This window comes from Macaca thibetana, chromosome 9 (assembly GCF_024542745.1).
Source record: "Macaca thibetana thibetana isolate TM-01 chromosome 9, ASM2454274v1, whole genome shotgun sequence".
Classification (NCBI taxonomy): domain Eukaryota; kingdom Metazoa; phylum Chordata; class Mammalia; order Primates; family Cercopithecidae; genus Macaca; species Macaca thibetana.
Genome location: NC_065586.1, coordinates 13,704,812 through 13,731,082, shown reverse-complemented (window position 1 = coordinate 13,731,082; position 26,271 = coordinate 13,704,812). Strand labels below are relative to the sequence as shown.

Here is a 26,271-nt window from a genome sequence, read left to right as displayed (position 1 = left end):
TTTGTTTTTTGAGATGGAGTCTCACTCTGTCACCCAGGCTGGAGTGCAGTCATGCCATCTCAGCTCACTGCAACCTCCGCCTCCTGGGTTCAAGCAATTCTTCTGCCTCAGCCTCCTGAGTAGCTGGGATTACAGGCATGTGCCACCACGCCTGGCTAATTTTTGTATTTTTTTTAGTAGGGATGGGGTTTCACCATGTTGGTCAGGCTGGTCTCGAACTCCTGACCTCGTGATCCGCCCGCCTCGGCCTCCCAAAGTGCTAGGATTTCAGGCGGTGAGCCACCTCACCCAGCCCAGGTCACGTTTTTTAAAAATAACTAATTGTACAAGATTATGCCAGATGCCTTGAAGATGATATAAACCAGAAGCCCTGGAGAAGTTTGAAAGAAACCCCAGACTTAGGCAATCAAGGAAGACTTCACAAAAATAAGACTTGAACTCCGCCTTGGACAATGGCTGAACATTCAGACAAAAGGATGGAGAGACGGTTCTCTAGTTCCAAGGAGGAGAGGCAGCATGAGTGAAGGCCAGGCACACGCCATACACATGGTGTGCTTGCAGGAGGCTGAGCCCCAAGAGAAGACCCACAGAGTTTGGGGGCATTTTCAGAGGCAGGAAGGAAGTGGTTGCAGCTTAAGATAATTGGACACATTCCAGTTGACCAGACATGCACACATTCTCCTCATGAGGTAGATCTTGTGGCATTTTCCAGATATAAAAAGTCAACTGGTGTCGGGCACAGTGGCTCACGCCTGTCATCCCAGGACTTTGGAAGGCTGAGGCAGGTGGATTGCCTGAGTTCAGGAGTTTGTGACCAGCCTGGGCAACACAGTGAAATGCCGTCTCTACTAAAATACAAAAGAATAGCTGGGCGTGGCAGCATGTGCCTGTAGTCCCAGCTACTCAGGAGGCTGAAGCAGGAGAATTGCTTGAACCCTGAGCGCGGAGGTTGCAGTGAGCCAAGATCACACCACTGCACTCCAGCCTGGGCGACAGAGTGACACTCTGTCTCAAAAAAAAAAAAAAAAAAAAAAAAAGTCAGCTGGGGAAAATGAATGCATAGAGAGCCAGTTCTGTAGACTGGGAAGTGCAGACATGGGTGAGCCCCCAGGGTGGGTGCCGTAAGGGTTGGAGGAGGACCCCCCGTCCTACCTGGTGTGTGGTGTGGGAAGACTTTCTGGAGTAGAGACATGAGAACTGAGTCCTGCAGGATGGGCTGGGGAAGAAGGAAGGGAAGGGCATACTGGGACAAAGGAATAGCATGAGCTAAGGAACAGAGGTTTGAAACATCGTGGTACCTGTGGGGCATTATCAGGCATGGGCAGAGATGACATTGGCACCCAGACCTTCTGTTTCCTGATCTTGTGTTCTAGTCAGAACAGAATTTATCCCAGCTTTCTGGAAGAAGTTGCTCCTGTTATTTTACTTACAATACTCTCTTCCCTTTATTTATTTACTTATTTGTGAGACGGAGTCTCACTCTGTTGCCCAGGCTGGAGTGCAGTGGCACAATCTCGGCTCACTGCAAGGTCCGCCTCCTGGGTTCCTGCCATTCTCCTGCCTCAGCCTCCTGAGTAGCTGGGACTACAGGCTCCCGCCACCACGCCTGGCTAATTTTTCGTATTTTTTAGTAGAGACGGGGTTTCACCGTGTTAGCCAGGATGATCTTGATTTCCTGACCTTGTGATCCGCCCACCTTGGCCTCCCAAAGTGCTGGGATTACAGGCATGAGCCACCACGCCTGCCCTATTTGTTTATTTTTTCTTGAGACAGAGTTTCTCTCTGTCACCTAGGCTGGAGGGCAATGGTGCGATTTCAGCTCACTGCAACCTCCACCTTCCGAGTTCAAGCGATTCTCCTGCCTCAGCCTCCCGAGTAGCTGGGATTACAGACACCTGCCACCGCGTCTGGCTAATTTTTTGTATTTTTAGTAGAGACGGAGTTTCACCACGCTGGCGAGGCTGATTTGGAACTCCAGACCTCAAGTGATCTGCTTGCCTTCACCTCCCAAAGTGCTGGGATTACAGGCTTGAGCCACTGCGCCCAACCCTTTCATTTATTTTTTTTACTTTTCCTATATTCAGAGCAAGGTAATAAAAAGATAAAGTTCATGCAATTTTTTTTTCCAACTGGAGATTCTTAGAAAGAGGAAAAACAGGCCAAAGTTCTTCAGGTGGTCACTATTCTAAGGCAGGTCCAAAAGGCTTCCCTGTAGCCACAGGTGTGGGTTTTGTGGAGAGAGATTTTTTTTGGTTTTTTTTTTTCTTGTGCAAAAGGTGCAGTTTGAGTGAAGCCTCAAAAAGGGGTTGGAAGCCACTTGTGTGTTTTCTCTTTCCTTTGTTGGGGGTTTAAGCATGTACTGAGAGGAGCAAGCGTTTTTAGACAATGATGCATACAGATTTTGTTTCTCATTATCCACAGTCCTTAGCACACATGTCACACGGCATCAGCCACCAGGGACATGCAGTGGGGTCAGTTGGGTCTGTTCCATGTGAATTTACTCCATAAAGTGATTCTAGGACTGTCTTCTCCAGGACGATGGGCTGACGTTGGATACAGAGAGCAGGGAAAGGAAAGAGTAAATTCTTCAGCTTGGTTTTCCATGGCTTTGCCCCACTCTTCCAACACCAACCTCCCAGACGTGGCCCCCAGGGCTCTCCCTAGCCTCATGGCTTTCCACTCACAGGACACTAAGACGCTGGGGTCCTCCCTCACCACAGGGCCTTTGCACAGGCTGGTCTTTCTGCCTGGAAAGTGGTTCCCTTCTGAGGATCTCTTGCCTCAGCCTTCCAAAGTGCTGGGATTAAAGGCATGAGCCACTGCCCCCGGCGGTAAGTTTAACATTTTAAGACACTGTGTGCGGTTTGCTTTTCACTCCAGCAAGATGTGGTGAGGATTGCTAACATGTTCTCAAGTGTGCTTTCAGTCTTTCAGGACAAAAGACAGTTGGGAGTGTGGTGGAAAGGCAGTTCAGGACAAGAAGGAGAGTTCTGATTACATTTTCGTTTCAGTGTTTCCCTGAGAAACAGCAGGTCTCAATCCCTTCACTTTCCAGTTCCTATTTTCCCCCCTCACACTACACAGTATCCACTGCTGACTCGGTATCCCCTACATAATCCCACTGGGTTCTTCAGTACTGAAAAGCTAGTAATAAGGTGAAGGTGGCCAGGTACAGTGGCTCGCGCCTATAATCCCAGCGCTTTGGGAGGCTTAGGCGGGCGGATCACGTGAGGTCAGGAGTTTGAGACCAGCCTGACCAACATGGTGAAACCCCGTCTCTACTAAAAATACAAAAATTAACCTGGTGTGGTGGCTCATGCTTGTAATCCTAGCTATTCAGGAGGCTGAGGCAGGGAATCGCTTGAACCCAGGAGGCGGAGGTTGCAGTGAGCCAAGATCGTGCCATTGCATTCCAGCCTGGGTCACAGAGCAAGACTTTGTCTCAAAAAAATAAAAAATAAAACTTAAACAAAGAAATTTAAAAATAAGGTGAAGACTGAAGTTTATCTACGATCCAGCACATTCTGCTCCATATATACCTTCAACCCAAAAAAGAAAATTCTGCAAAATGCAAATCCCTAACCAATTTGTCTCTATTTTCCTCAGGGGACACTTAAACTGGCTTCAACTAGATCGAAGAGTATTGGAACATGACTTCCCTAAAAAGTCGGGACCTGTGGTTTTATACTTTTGTGTCAGGTATGTACACCTGGTGTCTATACTTTTGCTTCTTTGTGTTCTTTATCAGAAAAGTCTGGGAGGGCAGAGTGATTCCGTGGAATGAGAGCTCAAGTTTGTCTTGGTTCATCGCCAGGGATAAAAGTTGTAGTAGAGCTGCGTGCCTCATAGATGGAAACACGGGGTGCGAGGGTGCAGGGCGTGCCTGTGAGTGTGCCTGTGAGTGTGCAAGGACATGTGTGTTATGCATTTGCACTAGGATGCTTGTGTGGAATGATGAGAAAAACTTTTTTCTGCCTTTTTGGGGAGGGTCATATATCTCAAACAATGAGTCTCTTATAGCACAGGCCGTGGGATTCTTTCTTGGGTGCAATTTGAAACTACATAACAAAAGCCTTTGTATCCTTTCCTTTCAGAAGGGATGCCACTTGAATCTCGTGAAACTTGGGTAGTTTATCCCAAATAAGAGTAGTCGAAACCCAGCAGCAAACCACAGGCCCATCTGCATTTCCTGCCAAGGGAGGATACAGTTTAATAACATATCAGAAACAATAGGCATTTTTCTATTCATAAATCTAGTCTCAGAAATTTTGTTTTGTGCTTGCAAAGGGAACTATTTGTGGGCTATAGTGATTTAAATAGTTAATATTTGCAGCAGTCTTATGAAGACAACAGGACTTACTACTTCTATTTGCAAAAGGTTCTGAGAAGCCGGAGGCTGGGCAGGTCAGGGGTTCAGGGGCAAAGTCTGAATTGGTAGCAAAGTCAGAATCTGAGCCCCCAATCCAGCAGCTCCTAAACACTCAGTCTGTGGAGCCACCAGGTTCTTTCTCTCCAGAACCTTGACTAACACAAGTACAGAAGCATTAAGTCCTGATGCCTCAGTCTTTACATGGACACTAACACTAAACACCCAGGCCATACACTCTGTTCTTTTAAAATATACTAACAGAAATTCAGGAGCGAGACACAAATGATATGCAATTCTGTCATTCCTAAAGAGCACGATCAGGAATGCAGTTTCAGACATAGACATCCTTAAGCTGCACAAGGCATTAGAAGAGCTTCAAACAAGAGTTAAAGGGTCCACTTAGCAGGCTCGAGTGTATGACTTTTCCTTAGCTGGCAGAGTAAATTTCAACTTGCGCTTAATGCGTTTTTGATTTGTTTAACAGCTGTGAACATATCCAAGCTCATCTTAGTTATTTCTATTATTGGTGGGAATGATTTCAATGCCATATTCTCTTTAATGGTGTATACAGTTTCTCAGATTTATGGCAAAGCAACCATATAAAGCAAATAGTAACAATTCCTCTGGGAGGGGCAGGTGGTATCAGGCAGGACTCCAGTTTCATGGAAGCAGGTCATTAACCTGTCATCGCAGGTGGATGAGTGCATTTACCATATATCAGGCTCTCCCCACCTCCCTGGTGATGTTCACCAACGTTAGCCAAGAGGAGAAAATCTTGGGCTTGGCTGCCTAGTAGGTGTTTTATTCCAATTTGTGGGGGTCCTTGCAGGAGAGCTTGGGGCACCTTGACGTTGATGCTGGATGTGTCATTCTCTAAGATACACAGGTCTTTCCAAATCACTCCAAGCCTATCTTCTCTGCATAAAAGCAGGTAACCCAGCATTGCAGAAGTGAAATAGTTGCTAGCAATAGAGAGAATTGGGGAATGGGATGGCCGAAGACCGAGATATAACATCCACTTCTGATCCACAGCCATGACAGACACTTCCACCATCACCACCCGTTTTTCTAGTCGGCCAAAGCAGGAACCTCAAAGAACATTCATTCGAGAGAAAAATTTCCAAATCCACATTTAGGGACCGCCATTCTCCACTATGTCTTTATACACGCCACCTAGCAGAATGCGCTCCTCCTTCTCCAGCTCCTATGGAAGCGAATCTTTCTGGAAATGTCACATTCCAATTGCCTCCTGCAGCCCCACCTGAGTGCTCCAAACTCAGCAGGTCCAAAGCCAAATTTATGACCTTCTCTCTCCTCCCTTAACCTTCCATGGTCCCATCAAATCTGTGGCATCGTCATCTACTCAGTCACATAGGCTACACATCTTGAAGTCTTCTGTCCTCTTCCTGGAATTATTTATTTATTTATTTATTTATTTTGAGATGGATTCTCTCTCTGGCGCCCAGGCTGGACTGCAATGGCGTGATCTCGGCTCACTGCAACCTCCACCTCCCAAGTTCAAGAGATTCTCCTGCCTCAGCCTCCTGAGCAGCTGGGATTATAGGCACCCACCACCACACCCAGCTAATTTTTGTATTTTTAGTAGAGACGGTGTTTCACCATGTTGGTCAGGCTTTTCTGGAATTCCTGACCTCCGGTGATCCATCCACCTCGGCCTCCCAACCTAGAATTTTTATGTGCATTAATTCTCTGCTGCTGCTTCCAAAATCTCCCTCTGCACTGCCCTCTCCTCCTCATTGCCTGAACTCAGGCCCTCACCAGTCAGTTGACCTATTGCAGCAGCCTCCAAGGGTGGGGTGGGGGGTGTCACCAGCACCCTCACTACTGTGAGTTCCCACTTCTTAGCTGGCCGAGAAGTGCAGTAACAAAACACCAATCATTTGTTTTCTCCAAGAGAGGAGGCAGATTCTCGATATAGGTGAATTCCATCTCTTTACCTTGCTTTTCATCCTGGGAAGAATCCTCTATTTATAACCTGACATCTGCCTAGCAATGCTCACAGGCGGTTTTCTGCAAAGGAGTGGTAAGAGAATCATCTTCATCAAAAGCCCAGAACTTGGAATAGGCTTGAGTCCGTAAAAGAGCTTCTCTCCAGCTGGGTACCTTTCCAGTGTGTTTCTGAACAGAAGCGCGGTTGGACTCTGAGCAGCCTCCAGCCTCCAGCCGTGACACCTGCATATCTTGATGCAGTCTGACTCCCAGGTTCCTCACATCCTTTCTCCTTCGGTATAAATGTCTGTATATTACATCTGCGTACCACATGTCTAGGTAGCCTTCGTGGCAAAGCAGAATCGAACCACCTGATAAAAGAGGGCCACGGTAGGCTGGGCATGGTAGTGCATGCCTGTACTTTGGGAGGGCAAGGTGGGCGGATCACCTGAAGTTAGGAGGTCAAGACCAGCCCGGCCAACATGGTGAAACCCCATCTCTACTAAAAATACAAAAATTAGCCAGGCATGGTGGTGCGTGCCTGTAATCCCAGCTACTTGGAAGGCTGAGGCAGGAGAATCACTTGAACCTGGGAGGCAGAGGTTGCAGTGAGCGGAGATTGTGCCACTGCACTCCAGCCTGGGCAACAGAGCAAGACCCCATCTCACACACACACACAAAGAAACAGAGGGTCATGGAAAAGATAACTAAGTACCCGAAGGTACGTTTTAGAAAGTCAGAGAATGGAGGTATTAACACTGTATGGCTGAGTACCCCAGGATGGGCTATTATTTGGGATTTATATATTATTCTGATATAATACATATGCAAAACACCAGGCTGAATCATCCCCTCCATTCAACAGATTAGGAAATATAAGACCCAAATATATTAAATAATGCGAATTGGAACTCAGAATCCCTCTCCATCCGCTAGGCCAGACAGCGTCTCTTCTATAAGCATTTCCTCTGCAGAGGCCCTGAGGCCAGTATCAGGCTGCAGGACGTTTTCGGGATGGTGGAAGGGAAGACTCAGATCCTGCCTTCATTGACCTGTCATTCGGCCTAAGAGGGGCCTGGTCCCTCCAGTTTTTCATCCAACAAATCACCAGGAGTGATCCCTGGTGGCTTCAGGGTCTCAATATAATTACCCAAAAAGGATAAAGGTCAGAGAGACAGGAACTATCCATTATTCAGCACCTGTCCATTGCTAAGGCTGATTGTTAATCTTCGCAGCAACCCTGGAAGCAAGTCTGATTATTCCTAATTAAAGAGAGGGAGATGGGGGCCCAGGATGGTCTGTAAATTCTTCCCCAGCATGGCTAACAAGTTACAAAGGCAAGATGGGTATCTCATCTGTTCGGTCAGGTGTGACTCCAGGCTTGTGTCTGTCCTCCCCTACTGCAGGCCGTCCATCTCCACAGGGGAAAAGTGACACCCTCCTCCCATGTGGCATTTCCAAGAGATCCTGTGTATCCCTTCAGTGTGGTAGCCTGCCAAGACCTGTGGCCAGAGTTCTCCACTGCTCCCTGTGTAGGCAGAGCCAGGAGCAGCCAAGTCAAAGGCGGTGACCCCAGCCCTCCTTGTGACCCACTCTTGGCCATGTTTGCACAACCAGCGTCCACCTGTAAAGATGGTGTTCAGGACAGGTGCATACCACCACGAGTGGCAGGCTGCCACTCTGAAGGGATACGCTGGATATCTTGGAAATGCCACATTGGAGGAGGAAGAGCCATCTCAAATGGTAAAGCAAGAATTTTCAGGACCTGAGACATTTGCTGTTGGTCCCACTAGAGAAGGTCTTGCCATTTTCTGCATTTTCTGACACCGTGGACACCCGCGGAAAAGTGTTCTTTGTTGCATTGTGCTTTTCTGTCTCCTAGAGAGAAAACTTCAGGGTCCACTCGCACCTTGTCATCACCCTGAGCTGTGTCACTCCCGAGACTTACAAGCCCAAGTCCACCATCATCCCAGCTGTAGCATGCAGCAGCTTTCTCACTGCTCCTCCTGTGCTGTTTCTGCGCCATCAGCCACGCCTTCATTTATGGGCTCACAGATGTCCCTTGAGATGTCCCTTGGCGTAAGCACTGCTCTAGGAGCCAAGGACAGAGCAGTGAACAAAACTGATAGACCCTGTCCTCAGGCAATTTCATGTCCATTTCCTCCAGCTTCTGAGGTCCTATCAGCCCTGCCTGTCCTATTTTTTTTTACCAATTCAATGCAAATCCATTGTGCACCCTTCCAACTACTTCCTGACCCTGGGCCACACCTCCCTTGGCTGCTCACGCTTTCTCTGTCTCTCCCTTTCTCTCATGCACACACCCACCCCCAGGGTTGGACTGGTCCTACCACACACACACCTTTTATTTCTACCCCCGAGCTTCTGGGTGTGGTCAGGAAAAGGTTCATGCAACTTCAGGTTGGTTCATGGTTATTGTGATGAATCCCACACAGATCTTCAGTATTTCTAGCCAGTTCTGCCAGGGGTGCCTGCTCAGGGTCTCTGTGCCCCACTGTGGTTTTACCTCTTGCTTCAGGTCCTGGATAGTCAAGGCTTTTGCTCTAAGAAGATGCTTTTGCTTATGTTTCTGCAGAGAAAACAAAGCCAGCACCAGGGAGCTCCTAGTCCTACTTCTTTACCCACAAACTAAATTGTATCTTTAATGGGGTTTTTGCGGCCTCCCAACCCACTCACTGCACACACGCAAATGCATGAGCATCTCAGAGGAAGACCCTTAGCCCATCATCCAGCACTCACTGATCCATGTGTACCTCAATCCTAGCCCCTTCTGTCACCTCACAGAGCTTCTCCCTTGAGCCTTTCCTCTGTTTTTCTCTATCTTAAGCATCTCCTCCGTGGATTCCTCCCCTTCGTGACCACGTCCCAATCTAACTGAAGAAAACGCCCTCTCTGATGCACAGCCACCGCCAGCCAGTGCCCTCTGCTACCCCTTCTGCTCTGCACGCAGCAGCCACGAGAGATGGGTCTGCCCTTGCTGTCACCCCTTCCCCACAGGCCTCTCGTTCCTCATTCTGTGGCCGTCCAGCTTCTAGTGCTATCATACCCCCGGTCACTGGAGGTCTCTCGCCCCTGGCTCCACAGGCGTGCTTCTGCCCTGCTCCGACGTGGCCTCTGTGGCTCTGGGCTCATTTGAACATGCTGCCTTTCAGTTCCCCCTTGCTCTGCCCCCACCCCCCCCCCCCCCACCCCCCCCCCCCCCCCCCCCCCCCCCCCACCCCCCCCCCCCCCCCCCCCCCCCCCCCCCCCACCCCCCCCACCCCCCTCCCCACCACCCCCCCCCCCACCCCCCCCCTCCCCACCCCCCCCCCCCCCCACCCCCCCCCCCCACCACCCCCCCCCCCCCCCCCCCACCACCCCCCCCCACCCCCCCCACCCCCACCCCCCCCCCCACCCCCCCCCCCCCACCACCCCCACCCCCCCCCCCACCACCCCCCCCCCCCCCCCCACACCCCCCCCCCCCCACCCCCCCCCCCCCCCCCCCCCCCCACCCCCCACCCCCCCCCCCCCCCCCCCCCCCCCACCCCCCCCCCCACCCCCCCACTCCCCCCCCCCCCCCCACCCCCCCCCTCCCACCCCCCACCCCCCCCCCCCCCCCCCCCCCCCCCCCTCCCCCCTCCACCCCACCCCCCCCACCCCCCCCCCCCCCTGGCACTACATTCTCCTGGGCCACCTCCTCTTTGTCCCCTCTGTCCCTGGCTCAGGGCAGGTTCTGTGTTCTGCTGTGCTGTCCCTCGAGCCCTGGTGTCCATGAGGTCACGTCTTGCTTGTCTTCTCTCCCTGCACCTTCCCCTCGTATGATTTCACCCCCATCCACAGCTGCCAGTGCAGCCTCTTTGCTGGAGACTCTCCATCCTCTGCCCCAGTCCCGACCTCTCTTCCGAGCTCCAGGCCGTCTCCGCTGATTGGCATTTCCGCACAGATGCAGCTGGAATCTAATGACATTGTCATCTTTCTGCCTCCAAATGTGCTCCCCTTTCAGTGTCACCTCCTTGTCTTTGTGATAGGCACCACTACCCATGCGGCCCCCAAAACCAGAGACTTGGGAATCAACCTTGACCTCACTGCTCCCTCCCACCTGCCTCCTCCTGTTCCCTCAGTCACTACTCCCTGTTATTCCTGCATCTTAAACAGCTCCCTATCCATCCCTTACTCTCCATACACAGCCTAATCGTAATTAGGGCTTCCATAAACCTCTCCTGGACTCAAAATCTCCTTGTTCATCTCTGCATGTTGTCTTGATCCCTTCCAAACTCCCCTATATGAAGACACTGAGCATCTTTCTAGAATTCTCTTCTGATCCTTGCTCATAATTTTTTTTCAGCTTTCCATTATCCTCAGAAGAGGACATCTTTAGCGTGACTTGTATGATGTGACTTCTGTTTAACTGTCCACCTCTTCTCACTCCCCTCACCACATAACACACACACACACACACACACACACACGTTATAAGCAGCCAGCAGTGGTCCATATATGACCAGGAGCACCTTCAACTGCAAACCATTGTTTAGTTCCAGAAGGCTTGGGAACAATGGCTCTCTGATATTGTTCACCAGGCAAGCTTTAGAAATAGGTAAAGAAAAAATATAAGGAAAATATACACACCTAAGGAAGTCTGTGTTGTGTGTGTGTGTTGTGTGTGTGTGTGTGTGTGTTTGTGTGTGTAGTCTTTTTATAGGCACAACCTTGTGCTCAGAATGAAGCCTACATATCTGGATTATTCTTTAATTACATATCCTTCTACCAAGTATCACTGTAGCTCTGATCATCTAAACTCCTTGTAAGAAAATAAACAGAGATTAGATTTGCCTCTTCAAACTTTGAGTTTCACAGACAATAAACTGAAGCAAGCAGCAAAAAAAATAAGAGAGGAGAAGCCTGATCGGGGAGGAAGGATTTTACAGCCAAGTCCACAGGCCGGATTCTTGGTGTCTTCTCTGGCTGATGGAGACAGCAGCTGCTACTTCCTGTCACTCGCAATAACAATGATGGCGTGGATCTAAAATGAGGTTCCTGCTAACCAGAGCTTGCTATATTTCAGCTAGGTGTCCCAGTTAAGATTTTAGAGGCATTGAGATTCTAAGCATCAGAGGCTTGGCTACAGAAACTCACAGTTTATTGCTCTCATTATCATGGCTCTTATTTGCCACCAAGAGTAGGCATTTCAAATGTGACATTTGTGTTCATTACAAAATGAAATCACTGGTCCATTTAATTAGCACTTGCTGTAAATATTCAGTGATTCCCAAGTGCCCAGGGCTGGATGGGGAAGGGAAAGGGAGAGAAGGGGGGATGGAGGAGAGACCTGGCTGATGTCATCTGGCTGGGCCCTTGCCATCTGACTAGACAGTGTTCAGTCTGTTGCAATCAGAAGCTTTCACTTGTCAAAGAAGGGGACGGGACTCCCCGAGGCTTTAGAGGCTGTTTAATATTTAATAAGCTCAAACACATAAACACAGCACACCTATTTATTTCTCCTTCAGACTCTCTGATAAAATATTCTCGGGTCTGGATCATCTGAGCTAGTTTGGGTGGACGGTTGCTTGTGGAGTCAGGAAACCTCTTAGCGAGGTCTGTGCTCCATCTAGAGTGTTCCTTTCAGCTCACATATGTGCCCCAAGATTCAGTCCTGCTAAATGTGCCCCAAAAAGCAGTTTAAAATGTAGGTCTGATTATGATTCAGCTGTGGCGAGGCCAGCCGATGAGGAGAGGACAGACATTGAAAAGATCGTCACTCAGTTCCCGGGAGGAGGGGCCACACCGTGCCACGCAGGGCCACGTGGGAGGCACTGGGGTTAGTCAGGAGGCAGGGGAGCCGGGGAACAATTGGCAAGAGCATTTTTTGTGGTTTCTGTGGGGAGGAACAAGTAAGGCTGGGAGAGCAGGCTTGGGATTGGCTAGTTTAAATAATTTCAGCGGGCTCTGTGGCATGGGAGCTGCCCCTGGTTGTCTGGTGCATGTCCCTGGGGTGGTGAGGGTGGAGGAATAGTGGCCCTGGGTGTGAGAGCCGAGAGGTGGCGGGAGGGGTGGACCCTGGATCCATGGTGACATGTGGAAGTCTTGGGGTCTGGAAATTGGCTAACGCTGGCACCAGCAGTCCCTCCAGGCCCAGCAAAGCCGCAGACATCCAAGCATCACAAAGCCATGGTCAGTACACAGCCAGACTCGGAACTGTCCATGCAGACCCTCTGAATCTGAACAGCCTTCATTTCCCTGGTTACCCAGAGACCTGGAATGTTCTTTGTGAACCTTGGAAGCACTCCCTGCTCCACGCTGGTAGTTAAGGAAATGCAACATCGCCACCTACTGCTGAGGCTCTCCTGAAAATCAGAAAAAGAACCTACCTTTTTTTTTTTTTTTTTTTTTTTGAGACAGATCTGCCTGCCTCAGCCTCCCAAAGTGCTGGGATTACAGGCATGCCTGGCCAAAAACTATGCCCGGCCAAACACTGGATTTTAAAAATAAATAAATAAATAAATAAATAAATAAAGAAGCTGGCCTGTAATCCCAGTACTTTGGGAGGGTAAGGTGGGACGATTACTTGAGCTTAGGAGTTCAAACCAGCCTGGGCAACATAGCGAGACCCCATCTAGACAGAAAATAAAAAATTAGTCAGCATGGTGGCTTATATCTGTAGTCCCAGCTATTTGGGAGGCTTAGGCAGAACGGTCACTTGAGCTCAGGAGGTCGAGGCTGCAGTTAACTGTGGTTGCACACTGCACTCCAACCTGAGTGACAGAGCAAGACCCCATCTCAAAAGAAGGAGAAGGAGAAGAAGAAAGAAGGAGAAGAAAGAAGGAAGAAGAAGAAGAAGAAAGAAGAGGAGGAAGAAGAAGAGAGAAGAAGAAGGAAGAAGAAGAAGAAAATTTTGACTTTGAATCCAAGCCATCAGCCCTCCCCATCTTCCCAAAAGGCTCTTGTCCCTGGTGCCCCTGGTGTGCACCGTGCCTCTCTGGGCGTGTGGGTGGAGAGGTCTGAGCTCTTTTTCTCTGCCGGCATTTTTGACTCAGCAGTTCACTGGCGTGGAGGGAAAGTTTGGGATGAGCTCCATACCCTCCCCTAATAGAACAATGATATGACAGGCCCAGAACTCACCGGGTTTTCCAGGCTGTCATCTTGGTGATAAAAGTTAACAGGAAACTGCTTTCCACTTCTGTCGAGAGGAGGTGATTTTTTTCTTCATCTCAGAATATGCGTGTTATTTCCTGTACCTTCTCTGCCCCTTTTATGGCCAGACAACATAGAGCTCGGTGGAAATGAAGGCAGTCGCGGAGATGTAGAATTTGCCACCTGAATTCAGTTTTCCATCATTTGAGAGTGGAAACGAAAAGGGAAGCGTTATATTTTCTTAATACACTATTCAGGAGAAAATTGGGGTGGAAGAGGCAGGATGCTTTACTCTTTAATTTTTAAGAACTAAAGCAAATGAGATTCTTTTAAGAAACATATGGCATTACTTTGAAAATTAAGTTATTTCAGACCTTATACGAATTTAGACTCAAAATCATTATTAGAGCACGAAGGCCGCCATCAACTTCAGGAGGCCTCTGCTAATATTCCAGTATTAGGATTTCTTTCTCTCTTCCTTCCCTCCCCTTTCTCTCCCTTTCCTCCCTTTTCCTTATTTTCCTTCCTTTAGTTTCTTTTGTTAATCTGACCACCCTTTGCCAAAGGCCCTTTGCAAAGGACGTGGATTTATTTATTCATTTTTGAGACGGAGTTTCGCTCTTGTTGCCCAGGCTGGAGTGCAACGGTGCGATCTTAGCTCACTGCAACCTCCACCTCCCAGGTTCAAGCAATTCTCCTGCCTCAGCCTCCCGAGTAGCTGGGATTACAGGTGTCTGCCACCATGCCCAGCTAATTTTTGTATTTTTAGTAGAGACGGGGTTTCACCACCTTGGCCAGGCTGGTCTCGAACTCCTCACCTCAGTTGATCCATGTGCTTCCGCCTCCCAAAGTGCTGGGATTACAGGCATGAGCTACCGTATAGATTTATTTTTTGAAAATCAAATCAAATCAAATTTATTTTGCTTTGAGATGTAAAATTTGCTACTGCCATTCTGCTCCCCATTCTTAAAGAATAAAAGTTGTTTAACTTTACTGTGCCTCTGAGACCATGGAGGTCTCCTCTGTGATCTAAGACACCTGCTCCAGAAGCAGGGGGCAAGTGCTTGGCAGGGGCAGGGGTTATGGGCAGAGATCAGCCAGTCCATTAATTTTCAGGCTTTACAAGTATGAGGACCACTGTGTAATTCCTCCAAATTTTATAGAACCTGAGATGATAATAATTGTACTAATGATGTCTGTGGATTGAGAAAATCTTATGTCTGAAGTTACTCCGAATTCACTCACCAATTTAAAAAAACTTGAATTGTATTCATCACAGCAGCCTCTGCACACATTTGAAAAATGATAGAAAGTATTATTTATTTATTTAGTGTATAGACAAAAGGTTGCAAGCTGGTGGGCCATGGGCTTGATGTAGCCTATAGACATGGGTTTTTATCTTTGTGTTTCTCCAACAGTAGCATTATCCTTCAGGGATGGTAAAGGATATATATATATTTTGAGATAGAGTCTCACTCTGTTGTCTAGGCTGGAGTGCAGTGGCACCATCTCAGTTCACTGCAAACTCCCCCTCCTAGATTCAAGCAATTCTCCTACTTCAGCCTCCCGAGTAGCTAGGATTGCAGGCACCCACCACCACTCCTAGCTAATTTTTATATTTTTAGTAGAGACAGGGATTTCACCATGTTGGCCAGGCTGGTTTTGAACTCCTGACCTCAGGTGATTCCCCCGACCTCGGCCTCCCAAAGTGCTGGGATTACAGGTATGAGCCACTGCACCTGACCAATTATGGATAAATCCTTTTATGTTTTACCATACCTGAAGGGTAACGCTACCATTGAGCTTTCCTTTCTGAAAAGACACTTGAAGTCCTGTATCTACAATGTAGGAACTCTCTTCCTCTTCCATTTCCCACTGGAATCTGAAAGTATCATTTGAAGCTGAAAATTCCAAGCTGTTGCCCCTCAGGTGATTTTGTTGATTAGAAGAAGTCATTTTTAAATGAATTACTGTAAATAAATAGAACTTCTTGAAGCTAAGGGCATCATTTTGTTTGCTTTATATGATGTTGGTTTCTCGTTTTTGCTGCTGTTGTTGTCATTTAAATGGGAGGTAGTTTCCAATATTGAAAACCAGTGGGCTTCTTAGGTAGAGAACCACCTCTTCTTTTACAGTCTGAATAACAGAAGCCTGGCAGGATGATGTGACTGCCCTGAGTCACACAGAGCTGGGGACTCCATCACTGCTCTCTGACTCCCTCCAGAGGATTCTGGCCATCAGATGATGACACTGTTCTAGAAAACCGTAGTACTTGTTTCTTCTCATTTCACCTTCCTCATCTTCTGCCTCTTCTTGGTGAACCCAGTTTCCAAGAGCCCCCAGGTACCCAGCACCCTCCTAGTCCACCGTAAGGGTTGCCACACCTGCTCAGAACCTTCTTCCCTCTAAGATGCTGCATTTCAACCGTTCTCTCTTCTTCCTTTCAACTCCTAGTCCTTCAGTGCGGCTGGTCATTAGACAGTACAAGCACATTATCTCATTAAAGAATTTAATAAACTCCAAAGTCAATATTATAAAGGCACATTTAGTGTAAACTTAAATAGTATCAGCATGTTTCATCTTGAAAATATCTATAAGCTCCATCTAGATGAAATCCGATTCTCATTTGGCTTAATATGCATTAATATCGCAGTGTTAAGAACACTTAGCTCAGCTCTCCGAATGTGCAGAAATCAAATCACACTTTATCACCTTCGGGAGTAGTAGTAACCATTTCAAAGAAAGCTGTGATTAAGAAGAAGAAATTATCTTTTAAAAATGCAACTTGGCTGGGCACGGTGGCCCACATCTATAACCCCAGCATTTCGGGAGGCTGAGGTGGGCAGATAATTTGAGCCCAGCCTGAGCAACAAAGCAAGACTGCACATCTACCGAAAAAAAAAAATTAGTCGGTTGTGGTGGTATGCAAGTGTAGTCTCAGCTACTCAGGAAGCTGAGATGGGAAGATTGCTTGAGCCTGGGAGGTCAAGGCTGCAGTGAACCACCATGATCACACCACTGCCCTCCAGCCTGGACAACAGAGCAAGACCCTGGCTCTCTAAAAAAAAAAAAAGAAAGAAAGAAAATCCAACTCAATGACAGTTTAGGACAAACAAGCAATGTGTTGAAAACAAATAACATTATGTAAAATTAGAAAGCAGATAGGACAAAGAAAGCAGAGGGCCAGTTTGAGAATTCGTTCTTACGAGTTGGTGGCAGACCCGGTTCTTTGGCTATGGTGAGGCCCACTAGGCGTGACAGTCCTAACCCACTATCCAAACTGCAGAAACACTGTTTGTCCTCCATAGGGTCATAGAAAAACCATGGATGGTGCCTTTCTCCTTTGTTTGTTTAGGATGGGGAGTGCCAGCTTTCGTCTCAAATCATGTAGCTGAAGAGACCACTTTATTTTCTGTGCCTGCTGTTTCTGTGGTTCATGCACCACTTTTCTCTTTCAGGTTCTATATTGAAAGCATTTCGTACCTGAAGGATAATGCTACCATTGAGCTTTTCTTTCTGAACGCAAAGTCCTGCATCTACAAGGTAGGAACTCCTTCTCCCCAGTTTCCCTCTGAAACTTGAAAGCATCATTTGAAGCTGGAAATTCCAGAGTGTTGCCCCTTAGGCCATTTTATTGATGAGAAGTCATTTATAAGTTAATTACTATAAATAAATGGAATGTTATGAAGCTAGTGGCACTATTTAATAATGTGATTCCTGACCGGGCGCGGTGGCTCACGCCTGGAATCCCAACACTTCGGGAGGCCAAGGCGGGTGGATCACGAGGTCAAGAGATCAAGACTATCCTGGTCAACATGGTGAAACACTGTCTCTACTAAAAATATAAAAATTAGCTGGGCGTGGTGGCGCGTGCCTGTAGTGCCAGCTACTTGGGAGGGTGAGGCAGGTGAATCACTTGAACCTGGGAGGTGGAGGTTGCAGTGAGCCAAGATTGCACCACTGCACTCCAGCCTGGTGACAGCGGGAGACTCCATCTCAAAAACAAAAAAACGGAATAATAATAATAATAATGATGTGATTCCTTTGATCCATGGCTGCTCTGTGGACATGTTTCCTAACCTTATTTTAAAAGTTTCCTGATTTTAAAGGTTTCTTTGTCAACTTAGACAAAGGGGAAAAACCTAAACAAGTATGACAAACACACTAGTCAACTTAGACAGGTCTTGCAGATACACATGAGCTTCTTATAACCAAATATGTGTATATTTGACCATTTTTAGATGGTCTAGCAGCATCTTTCAAAGGGATGCTATTGTCACTTTAAGTGAGACAGTTTCTTTTTTAAAGCATTGTAGTAAAATGCACATACATTTATTATCTCAACCATTTTTGAAAATTTTTTTATATCTCCGTAGGTTTTTGGGGAACAGGTGGTATTTAGTTACATGAGTAAGTTCTTTAGTGGTGATTTGTGAGAATTTGGTGCACCCATCACTCGAGCAGCATACACTGAACTCAGTTTGTAGTCTCAACCATTTTTAAGTGTGCAGTTCAGTGGCATTAAGTACATTCACAATGTTGTACAACCATCACCACCATCGTTCACCCAAGAACCTTTTTCATCTACAGAACTGAAACCTTATACTCTTCCCCGCTTTCCTCAGCCCCTGGCAACCACTACTTTTTGTCTCTCTGAATTTAACCACTCTGGTACTTCACATAAATGGAATCGTATCATATTTGTCCTTTTGTGTCTGGCTTACTTTACTTAACATAATGGCCTCAAGGTTCATCCATGTTGGCCAGGCGTGGTGGCTCATGCCTGTAATCCCAGCACTTTGAGAGGCCAAGGTAGGCAGATCACCTGAGATCAGGAGTTTGAGACCAGCCTGGCCAATGTGGTGAAACCGCGTCTCTATTAAAAATACAAAACTTAGCCAGGTGTGGTGGTGTGCACCTGTAATCCCAGCTACTTAAGAGGCTGAGACAGAAGAATCGCTTGAACCCGGGAGGTGGAGGTTGCAGTGAGCTGAGATGGCGCCGTTGTACTCCAGCCTGCGTGACAGAGTGAGACTCTATCTAAAAAAAAAAAAAAAAAAGTTCACCCATGTTGTAACATGTGTCAGAATTTCCTTCCTTTTTTTTTTTTTTTTTTTTTCATTTTTAAGACAGGGTCCCTCTCTCACCCAGGCTGGAGTTCAGTGGTGCAATCTTGGCTTACTGCAACCTCCAAGTCCCGGACTCAGGCAATCCTCCCACCTCAGCCTCCTAAGTAGCTGGAACTACAGGTGTGTGCCACCACACCCAGCTAATTTTTGTATTTTTTTGTAGCCCTGTTGCCCAGGTTGATCTTGAACTTGTGGGCTCAGGTGATCTGCCTGCCTTGGCCTTCCAAAATGCTGGGATAACAGGTGTGGGCAACCATGCTTGACTGCCTTCCTTTTTAAGGCTAAGTAACATTTTATTGTATGTGTAAATCACCTTTTGTTGATCCATTCATCCATGGGTTATTTTGATGGGAAATAACCCATCAAAAACGGGTTATTTCCACCTTTTGCCTATCATGAATAATGCTGTTATGAACATGGATGTCTAAATATCTCCTCAAGACCTGACTCCCAGTTGTTCAGGGTATTGCCTATAAGTGGTATTACCAGATCGTAGGGTACTTCTATTTTTAATTTTTTAGGAGCCATCCCTACTGTTTTCCATAGCAGCTGTACCATTTTACATTTCTACCAACAGTGTCCAACGGTTCCAATTTCTCCACATCCTCTCCAACATTTGTTATTTTCTATTTTGTTTTATTAATAACCATCCCAGTGGGTGTGGGATGTATCTCATGGTGGTTTGATTTGCATTTCCCTGATGACTAGTGATGTTCACCATATTTCCATGTGCTATTGGTCATTTGTGCATCTTCTTTAGAAAAAAGTCTGTTCAAGCGATGATTCCTAATTGAGAGCGACAGCCCCTTGTCATGTATCCAATTGCTCCATAAGCTTGTAGTGTCTCCTTTTGTGGGATAACCCAAAATGCCTACACCCCTTTCCAGCACACACCTCTTGCCTGGGAAGACGGACTTGCAGAATATCACCGAGGTTAGGAACTGCGACTAAAAGAACTTTTTTTTTTTTTTTTTTGAGACACAGTATCACTCTGTCACCCAGGCTGGAGTGCAACGGCACGATCTCGGCTCACTGCAGCCTCCGCCTCCCAGGTTCAAGTGATTCTCCCTCCTCAGCCTCCCGAGTAACTGGGGTTACAGGTGTGCACCACCACGCCCAGCTAGTTTTTGTATTTTTAGTAGAGATGAGTTTTGCCATGTTGCCCAGGCTGGTCTTGAACTCCTCACCTCAAGTGATCCAGTCACCTTGGCCTCCCAAAGTGCTGGGATTACAAGTGTAAGCCACCGCACCTGGCCCTAAAAGAACATTTTTAAAAAGAAACACCCACTCCACTGGCTACCCCCTGCATGCACATAATGAAGGCAGTGAATGTCTCATGAATGCAACCTCCATCACACCCGCTTAGGGCTGCTCTTTAACAGTAATAGACAAGAACGTTCATTCCTACAAAGTTCACATGATGTAGGGGCTTGTTGCTGAGTGCTTTATGCGAATTGTCTGAGTCTTCACAACACCTTTTGAGATAGACACCGCTTTGAGAGTGAATTTTGCATAAGTTTATTGATGGTAATTAACTTGGAATCCAAAATGCATTCTACCTTGAAATAAATCAAATAATTCTAAACCTAGGATTTCCCCTTACTCTAAAAATTTAATTAACAAGGTGCAGAAGAGTTTGAGGTATACACCAACTGACTAATGTAGGGCCACAGAAAGCAAATTAACAGATGTTTTTTCTGAATTCACAGCTTAAGTTCTACCTCTTACCTGGGTAAAATGTCAGGGACTCGTCTGAAGTCCTGAAGTGTGAGGATTAGTTAGAATAAAAGGTCTACTAAGAAATTTAAAGGTAATGCATTCAGTCAGGGCAGATTCCAGATGGACAAACCAGAGAACTTTCCAACGAAGATTTGATGGGTTCAGCCATTCCTATGATCTCAGTAAGGAATTTTCACTAGATTATCAGGATGTTGATGGAAGATTAAATAAGTCTTCCCCCTCCCCCCCTTGAGATGGAGTCTCACTCTGTCGCCCGGGCTAGATCTCAGCTCACTGCAACCTCTGCCTCCTGGGTTCAAGCGATTCTCCTGCCTCAGCCTCCTGAGTAGGTGGGATTACAGGCACCAGCCACCACGCCTGGCTAATTTATGTGTTTTTAATAGAGACGGGGTTTCACCATGTTGGTCAGGCTGGTCTTGAACTCCTGACCTCGTGATCTGCCCACCTCGGCCTCCCAAAGTGCTGAGACTACAGACATGAGCCACCGCCCCCAGCCAATTCTTTTTAAAAATAAATAAATAAATAAATAAATAAATAAATAAATAAATGTAAAGCCCAGAGTGTCCTGAATTTTCTAAAAGTTTTATTATTATTATTATACTTTAAGTTCCGGGATACATATGCAGAATGTGCAGGTTTGTTACATAGGCATACAAGTGCCATGATGGTTTGCTGCACCCATCAACCCGAGAGATAGATGTTGCTTTTTATCCCTGTTTTCCCAGTGATGAAGATGAGATCACATACCTAATGAATGGCCAGGCTATGGTGCACCCTGGAGGGAGGCTCTCCTCGTACACTTCTCTGTGACGTGTTCAATGGATGGATTCAAAGGAGTCTAGGGAGCTACCGCTGCCTGGATTTTAAAATTTAATTAAGCTCAGGCCTTGGGGATTGCAAAAGCCCATTAAACCTTAACACACACACACACACACACACACACACAAGTTGGAATGGTATCAGCCATCACTTTCCTTCTGGAAGTACCTCAACACATTCACTGCACAGAATAGTTCTACCAAGTACAAATGTTCAGAATAACAGAGGGCCTGGTAATGATCAAATTCAGTTCTGTGAAAAGACCTCATTTCGGGACGGTTGCTGAGCCAGGACTTACACTGGGCTCAAACCCAGCACACTCAGAGGACAGCATTTTGGGGTTTTGCTGAATGGAGGAAAAAGATACCAAATGCAGTTCCAGGCACCTTCAAATTCTTTCTTCTAAGACCCCATTTTCTCATTATAAAGTGGAAATAATAATACTAACCTTACATACAGGTTGTAAGAGTATTTGGTGTTTTTTTTTTAATGAATGTGAAAGCGCTTTGAAACCAAGTTAAGAAACGAAAGGTGAGCGGTCTCCACCAGGTGGCAGCCTTGGGCAGCGAAGTAAATGAATGGCAAGGCTGAACCCACGAAATCATTCTCGAGCAGGGCAAATAAAAAATTGTCCCGGGCCCACGCCTGTAATCCCAGCACTTTGGGAGGCCGAGGCGGGCGCATCACGAGGTCAGGAGTTCGAGACCAGCCTGACCAACATGGTGAAACGCCATCTCTACTAAAAGTACAAAAATTAGCCAGGCGTGGTGGCAGGCGCCTGTAATCCCAGCTACTCAGGAGGCTCAGTCAGGAGAATTGCTTGAGCGAACCCGGGAGGCTGAGGTTGCAGTAAGCTGAGATTGCACCATTGCACTCCAGCCTGGGTGACAGAGCGAGACTCCGTCTCAAAAAAAAAAAAAAAAAATTAATTGACCCAAAGCCTACTTGGGCAGATGCTTGGGGAAAGGGAGAGCAGTTGTTCAGTACTGTCTTGTCCCAAATGCTGAGCTGGCACTGAAGGCTTCTGAACATCGTGTACGCCTAGGACTTTGCGATTCAGGGAAAATTAAAAAGAATAAATTTCAGAACTGAATACTACAGGTGCCCTGAGTGGAGGTGATGACACCTTTGCAGCCAGCCACATTTAGGATCAAGGTCCCGACAGCATCAGCCCACATGCTGAATGTCACCCCAGAACCCAGCTCTCTCTTCTCGAAATCTTTCCTTGGGCTTGGGCACATAAATGACCACAAATGACCAAGAGACAGCTTCTTTCAAATTGATATAGGAGACCAAGTTGCATCCCAAGGCCCCTGTCTCCTTCCCGTGAGCAAGAATAATCTTCTCATTTGTATAAAATGCCATTTAAATTTTATTTTTAAATTTCTTTTATATAGTATGATATTTGAGCCTCAGCATCTCTGCGTGAGATGGAGTGAGAATCAATAGCTTTCCAGAGGAGGAAGTAGGGAGAGAGAGTCTAAGTGACTCAGAGACGAAGGACTGGGGGATGGCTGGATAGCCTGTGTAACCTGTGTCAATGTAAAGATCATGATAGGCACTGCTGAGTGACTGAGAGTTCAGATTTTGCTGTCAGGCAGACCCAGGATCTTTTCCCAGCCTTGCCCCTTGGTAAAAGGAATAAATGTGGGCACCTCCTGTAACGTCTCCAAGCTTCCCTTTCCTCTCTAATTGAGTAAGGATGTTATAAGGTCTAACCACAACCTTCTTGGGAAGATTCAGTGAGATAAAGCATGCAAAGTTCTTAGTCTCATGCCAGGCATGTGATTAGCTAGTTGGATTTAGACCCGAGGTTTTTTTCTCTTGGCTGTGATTCTCTTTGTGCCACCCACACAGCCCCCTGGTGCTTTGGGGGCCTTGAAGAGCCCAGAGGGTGGTGTTAGACCCAGATAACCCATCCTGATGCTGATACACAGATGCCTGGGTTTATCCAGCGTGGTTTTAATATCTGCTCCCTCCCTGTCTCTTGGGGAATGGTTCCTACCATATATTAAAATCTAAGTTGTCAAGGTAAAATAAGCTGCTTATTTTGCTTTTTCAAAGTTCAATTTCATTCACACTTTTTTTTTTTTTTTTTTTTTGAGACAGAGTCTTGCTCTGTCGCCCAGGCTGGAGTGCAGTGGTGCAATCTCGACTCATTGCAAGCTCTGCCTCCCAGGTTCATGCCATTCTCCTGCCTCAGCCTCCCCAGTAGCTGGGACTACAGACACCCACCACCACGCCCGGCTAATTTTTTGTATTTTTAGTGGAGACGGGGTTTCACCGTGTTAGCCAGGATGGTCTCCATCTCCTGACCTCGTGATCCGCCCGCCTCGGCCTCCCTAAGCACTGGGATTACAGGTGTGAGCCACGGCACCCAGCCAATTTCATTCACTTTTTAAAATAGTAATATTGGTTTCTATCAAAGTAATATATGACATCATTTAAAACTCAAACGGTTCCACAAGGCTTGTTATGACAAACAGCCTCCTCCCCGCAACTCCTGCCACTTGCAACAGTTTTAGCTGTTTCTTCTAGTATTTGCCTCCATATAGCTAAATAATTGACACAGGGTATTATTCCTAGATTGATTCATTTTATTGAATTCCTGTTAAGATGGATGGAGATGGCCAGGCACAGTGGCTCACGCCTGTAAAATACCAGCACTTTGGGAGGCTGAGGTGGGGGGATCACTTGATCTTAGGAGCTTGAGACCAGCCTGGGCAACATAGTGAGATTCCATGTCTACAAAAAACACAAAAACTAGTCGGGTGTGGTGGCACATGCCTGTAGTCCCAGCTTCTCTGGAGGCTGAGGTGGGAGGATCATCTGAGCCCCAAAGGTAGAGGTTGCAGTGAATCTAAGAGCCCAGATCACACTACTGCACTCCAGCCTGGTGGATAGAGCGAGACTTTGTCTTAAAAAAAAAAAAAAAAAAGGATGTAGATTTAGATTATAACCACCCACATTTTATTTCCTTTTCCATTTTCTCAATGTGGTGATAGCACAATTCTGGCTTAAAGCGAGAGTCATCAGCATGATATTATCGTGACTAATCCAAGTAGTATCCTGTGGTTGCAGCTCCTTTTTTAGACAACCCATTGTTTTACCCAAAGGGAATACTTACCTTGCTTTCACTTGTTTAGTTTCTATATACCCTTCACTTTTCTCCAAAAGTTCCTACAGATTCCCAGATGTCTACCAATATTAATTTCCAGCTACATCGGGTAGTTCTCATTCCTCTTTGGTTTGATTTTGGTTGCTGTGGTAGCTGCTACTGCTGTTGTTTTTCCAGGACCTCTCTCTTACGCTCCTCTATCCTCCTGCTCCAGCCTGGACTTGGTCTCATGCAGAGTCTCAACCCGGGATGCCTCATCCCCATCAGGGTCTTTCCTTCTCCCTCGCTGTGTATTGGGTCCTCTGTTTCGTGGATCCGGAGACTTCCTATTTTTTGTTTTACACCACTGTTTCACTGGAGAACATCCTGCAGTCAATCCAGAGAAAGCACACGCGGGAAGTAAAATGTTTGGATCCTGGCATATCTGAAAAAGTCTTTATTCTAGCTTCATATCTAATGAATAGTTTGACTGGATACAGAAATATACCAAAAATTTTTTCTCTCGGAATACCAAAGGCATTGCTCTGGAAAAGCCCACCATCCTATCCATTGTATGTGACACCCCCTTGGGCCCCCAACAATGGGATCCTTTGGGAACTCTTTTTTGCTCCTTTTGATCTAAAATTTCAGGATGGGTACCCTGATGTGGGTCTTTGTAAATCCATCGTACTCTGTGTTCAATGGGCACTTTTAGTCTGGAGATGCAACGTGCATTCTTTTTTAGTTGTGGGGTTCTTTTTGGATTGTTTCTTTGATATCTTCTCCCCTCTTGCCTGTGTCCTCTCTTTCCAGAATTCCTATTTATCAAGTGCTCATCATGGCCTCCCGCTCTGATACCTTGTCTCTCCAGCTGTCTGTCTCTGTCTTTTTATTCTACTTTCTGGGAGGCTTTGTAGGGATTTACTTTAATCTCTTCTCTGGACTTTCTCACCTTTGCCATTATGGTTTTGTTTTTTGTTTGTTTGTTTTAATTTCTAAGAGTTTCTTTATATTATCTGATTTTTAAAATATTATGCTATTATTGTTTCAGGAACATAATATCCTCTCTTATCACTCTGATAATATTAGTTATCACTATTATTCTGTGTTTCCTTCCAGCTCTTTCTTTCCAGTTTATTTGTATTGGTCTCTCTTTCCTGTACGAGGCTTCCTCAGTTGTCTGCTGGCCCTGGTCTGTCGCTTCACACTTGGAAACTAAGCAGATGCTCCATTTCAGGGTGGAATGGTCCCCCAGTGGGTGTCCTTGTGACGTGCTCCCATCGCAAGCTGGTTCTTTCCCTGGGGAACCCTGAATATCAGTGTCTTGGTATCTGGACGTCTTTCCTCTCTGGCTCTCCATTCTCTCCAGAGAAAACCTTCCCTTCCTGCCTGGGACATGTCCTCCCACATCCAGGGATCTGGAGGGAACAGTCTCCATACTAGGTATAGAATTCTGTGTAATTCCTGCACTTCCGGTCCACTTCATCCCTGCTTCCTGTTCTTCTTCAGAGAACGAACCTCTCATCTCTAATAGCAGAAAGGTGAGGAAAGGTGTTTGGCTTTGTTTTGCTATTTTTCCCAGATTGTGAACACTGCCTTCCTACCTTCCGCTCTCTTTCCCAGCAGGCAGGAGGCATGGCCACAGCAGACGCCCCTCTCACTTTCTCTTCCCTTCCGCCCCTCTACTTTATACAATAGAGCAGGAAAACGTAGTCATCATCTATCCAAGTTGCAGAAAATTAAAATATGGATATGAGACAGCGGGGCTGTCATTGTGTGCTTCAGGTGGAGTGGGAAGAAGTGTGGAATGAGATTCCCACATGGTCCAACAGTGTTTCTGATGTGCTTGAACTCACTAAGGAGACAGGTGGGTGATAGAGAGGACATTGGCCAGGGCGTGGATACATCTCATTTAGAAATGTGTGTCCCGTTCCATGGGAAACTCCCACAGGAAGCCTACCTGGAATGGTGTATGTTCCCTGGAAAGAGACCGATGAGACGGCACAGCTGTCCCTCCAAGCCTTTTCCATCTGCTCCTC

General features: G+C 46.7%; 2 protein-coding genes across 14 annotated transcripts in view; both read left to right on the top strand.

The window, feature by feature from the left end:
- PHYH (phytanoyl-CoA 2-hydroxylase) overlaps nt 1-26,271 on the top strand; it is a 1,057,918-nt gene that overhangs the window by 529,653 nt on the left and 501,994 nt on the right. The gene's annotated exons all lie outside the window — the stretch shown is intronic.
- The window catches only part of FRMD4A (FERM domain containing 4A), a 695,352-nt gene that overhangs the window by 538,639 nt on the left and 130,442 nt on the right, over nt 1-26,271 (top strand). For all 13 annotated transcript variants that reach the window (XM_050803197.1, XM_050803199.1, XM_050803194.1 and 10 more), the window contains 2 exons: nt 3,607-3,699; nt 16,906-16,990. In XM_050803197.1, coding sequence (XP_050659154.1) covers nt 3,607-3,699; nt 16,906-16,990 — 178 coding nt within the window. The remainder of the gene's footprint in view (nt 1-3,606; nt 3,700-16,905; nt 16,991-26,271) is intronic.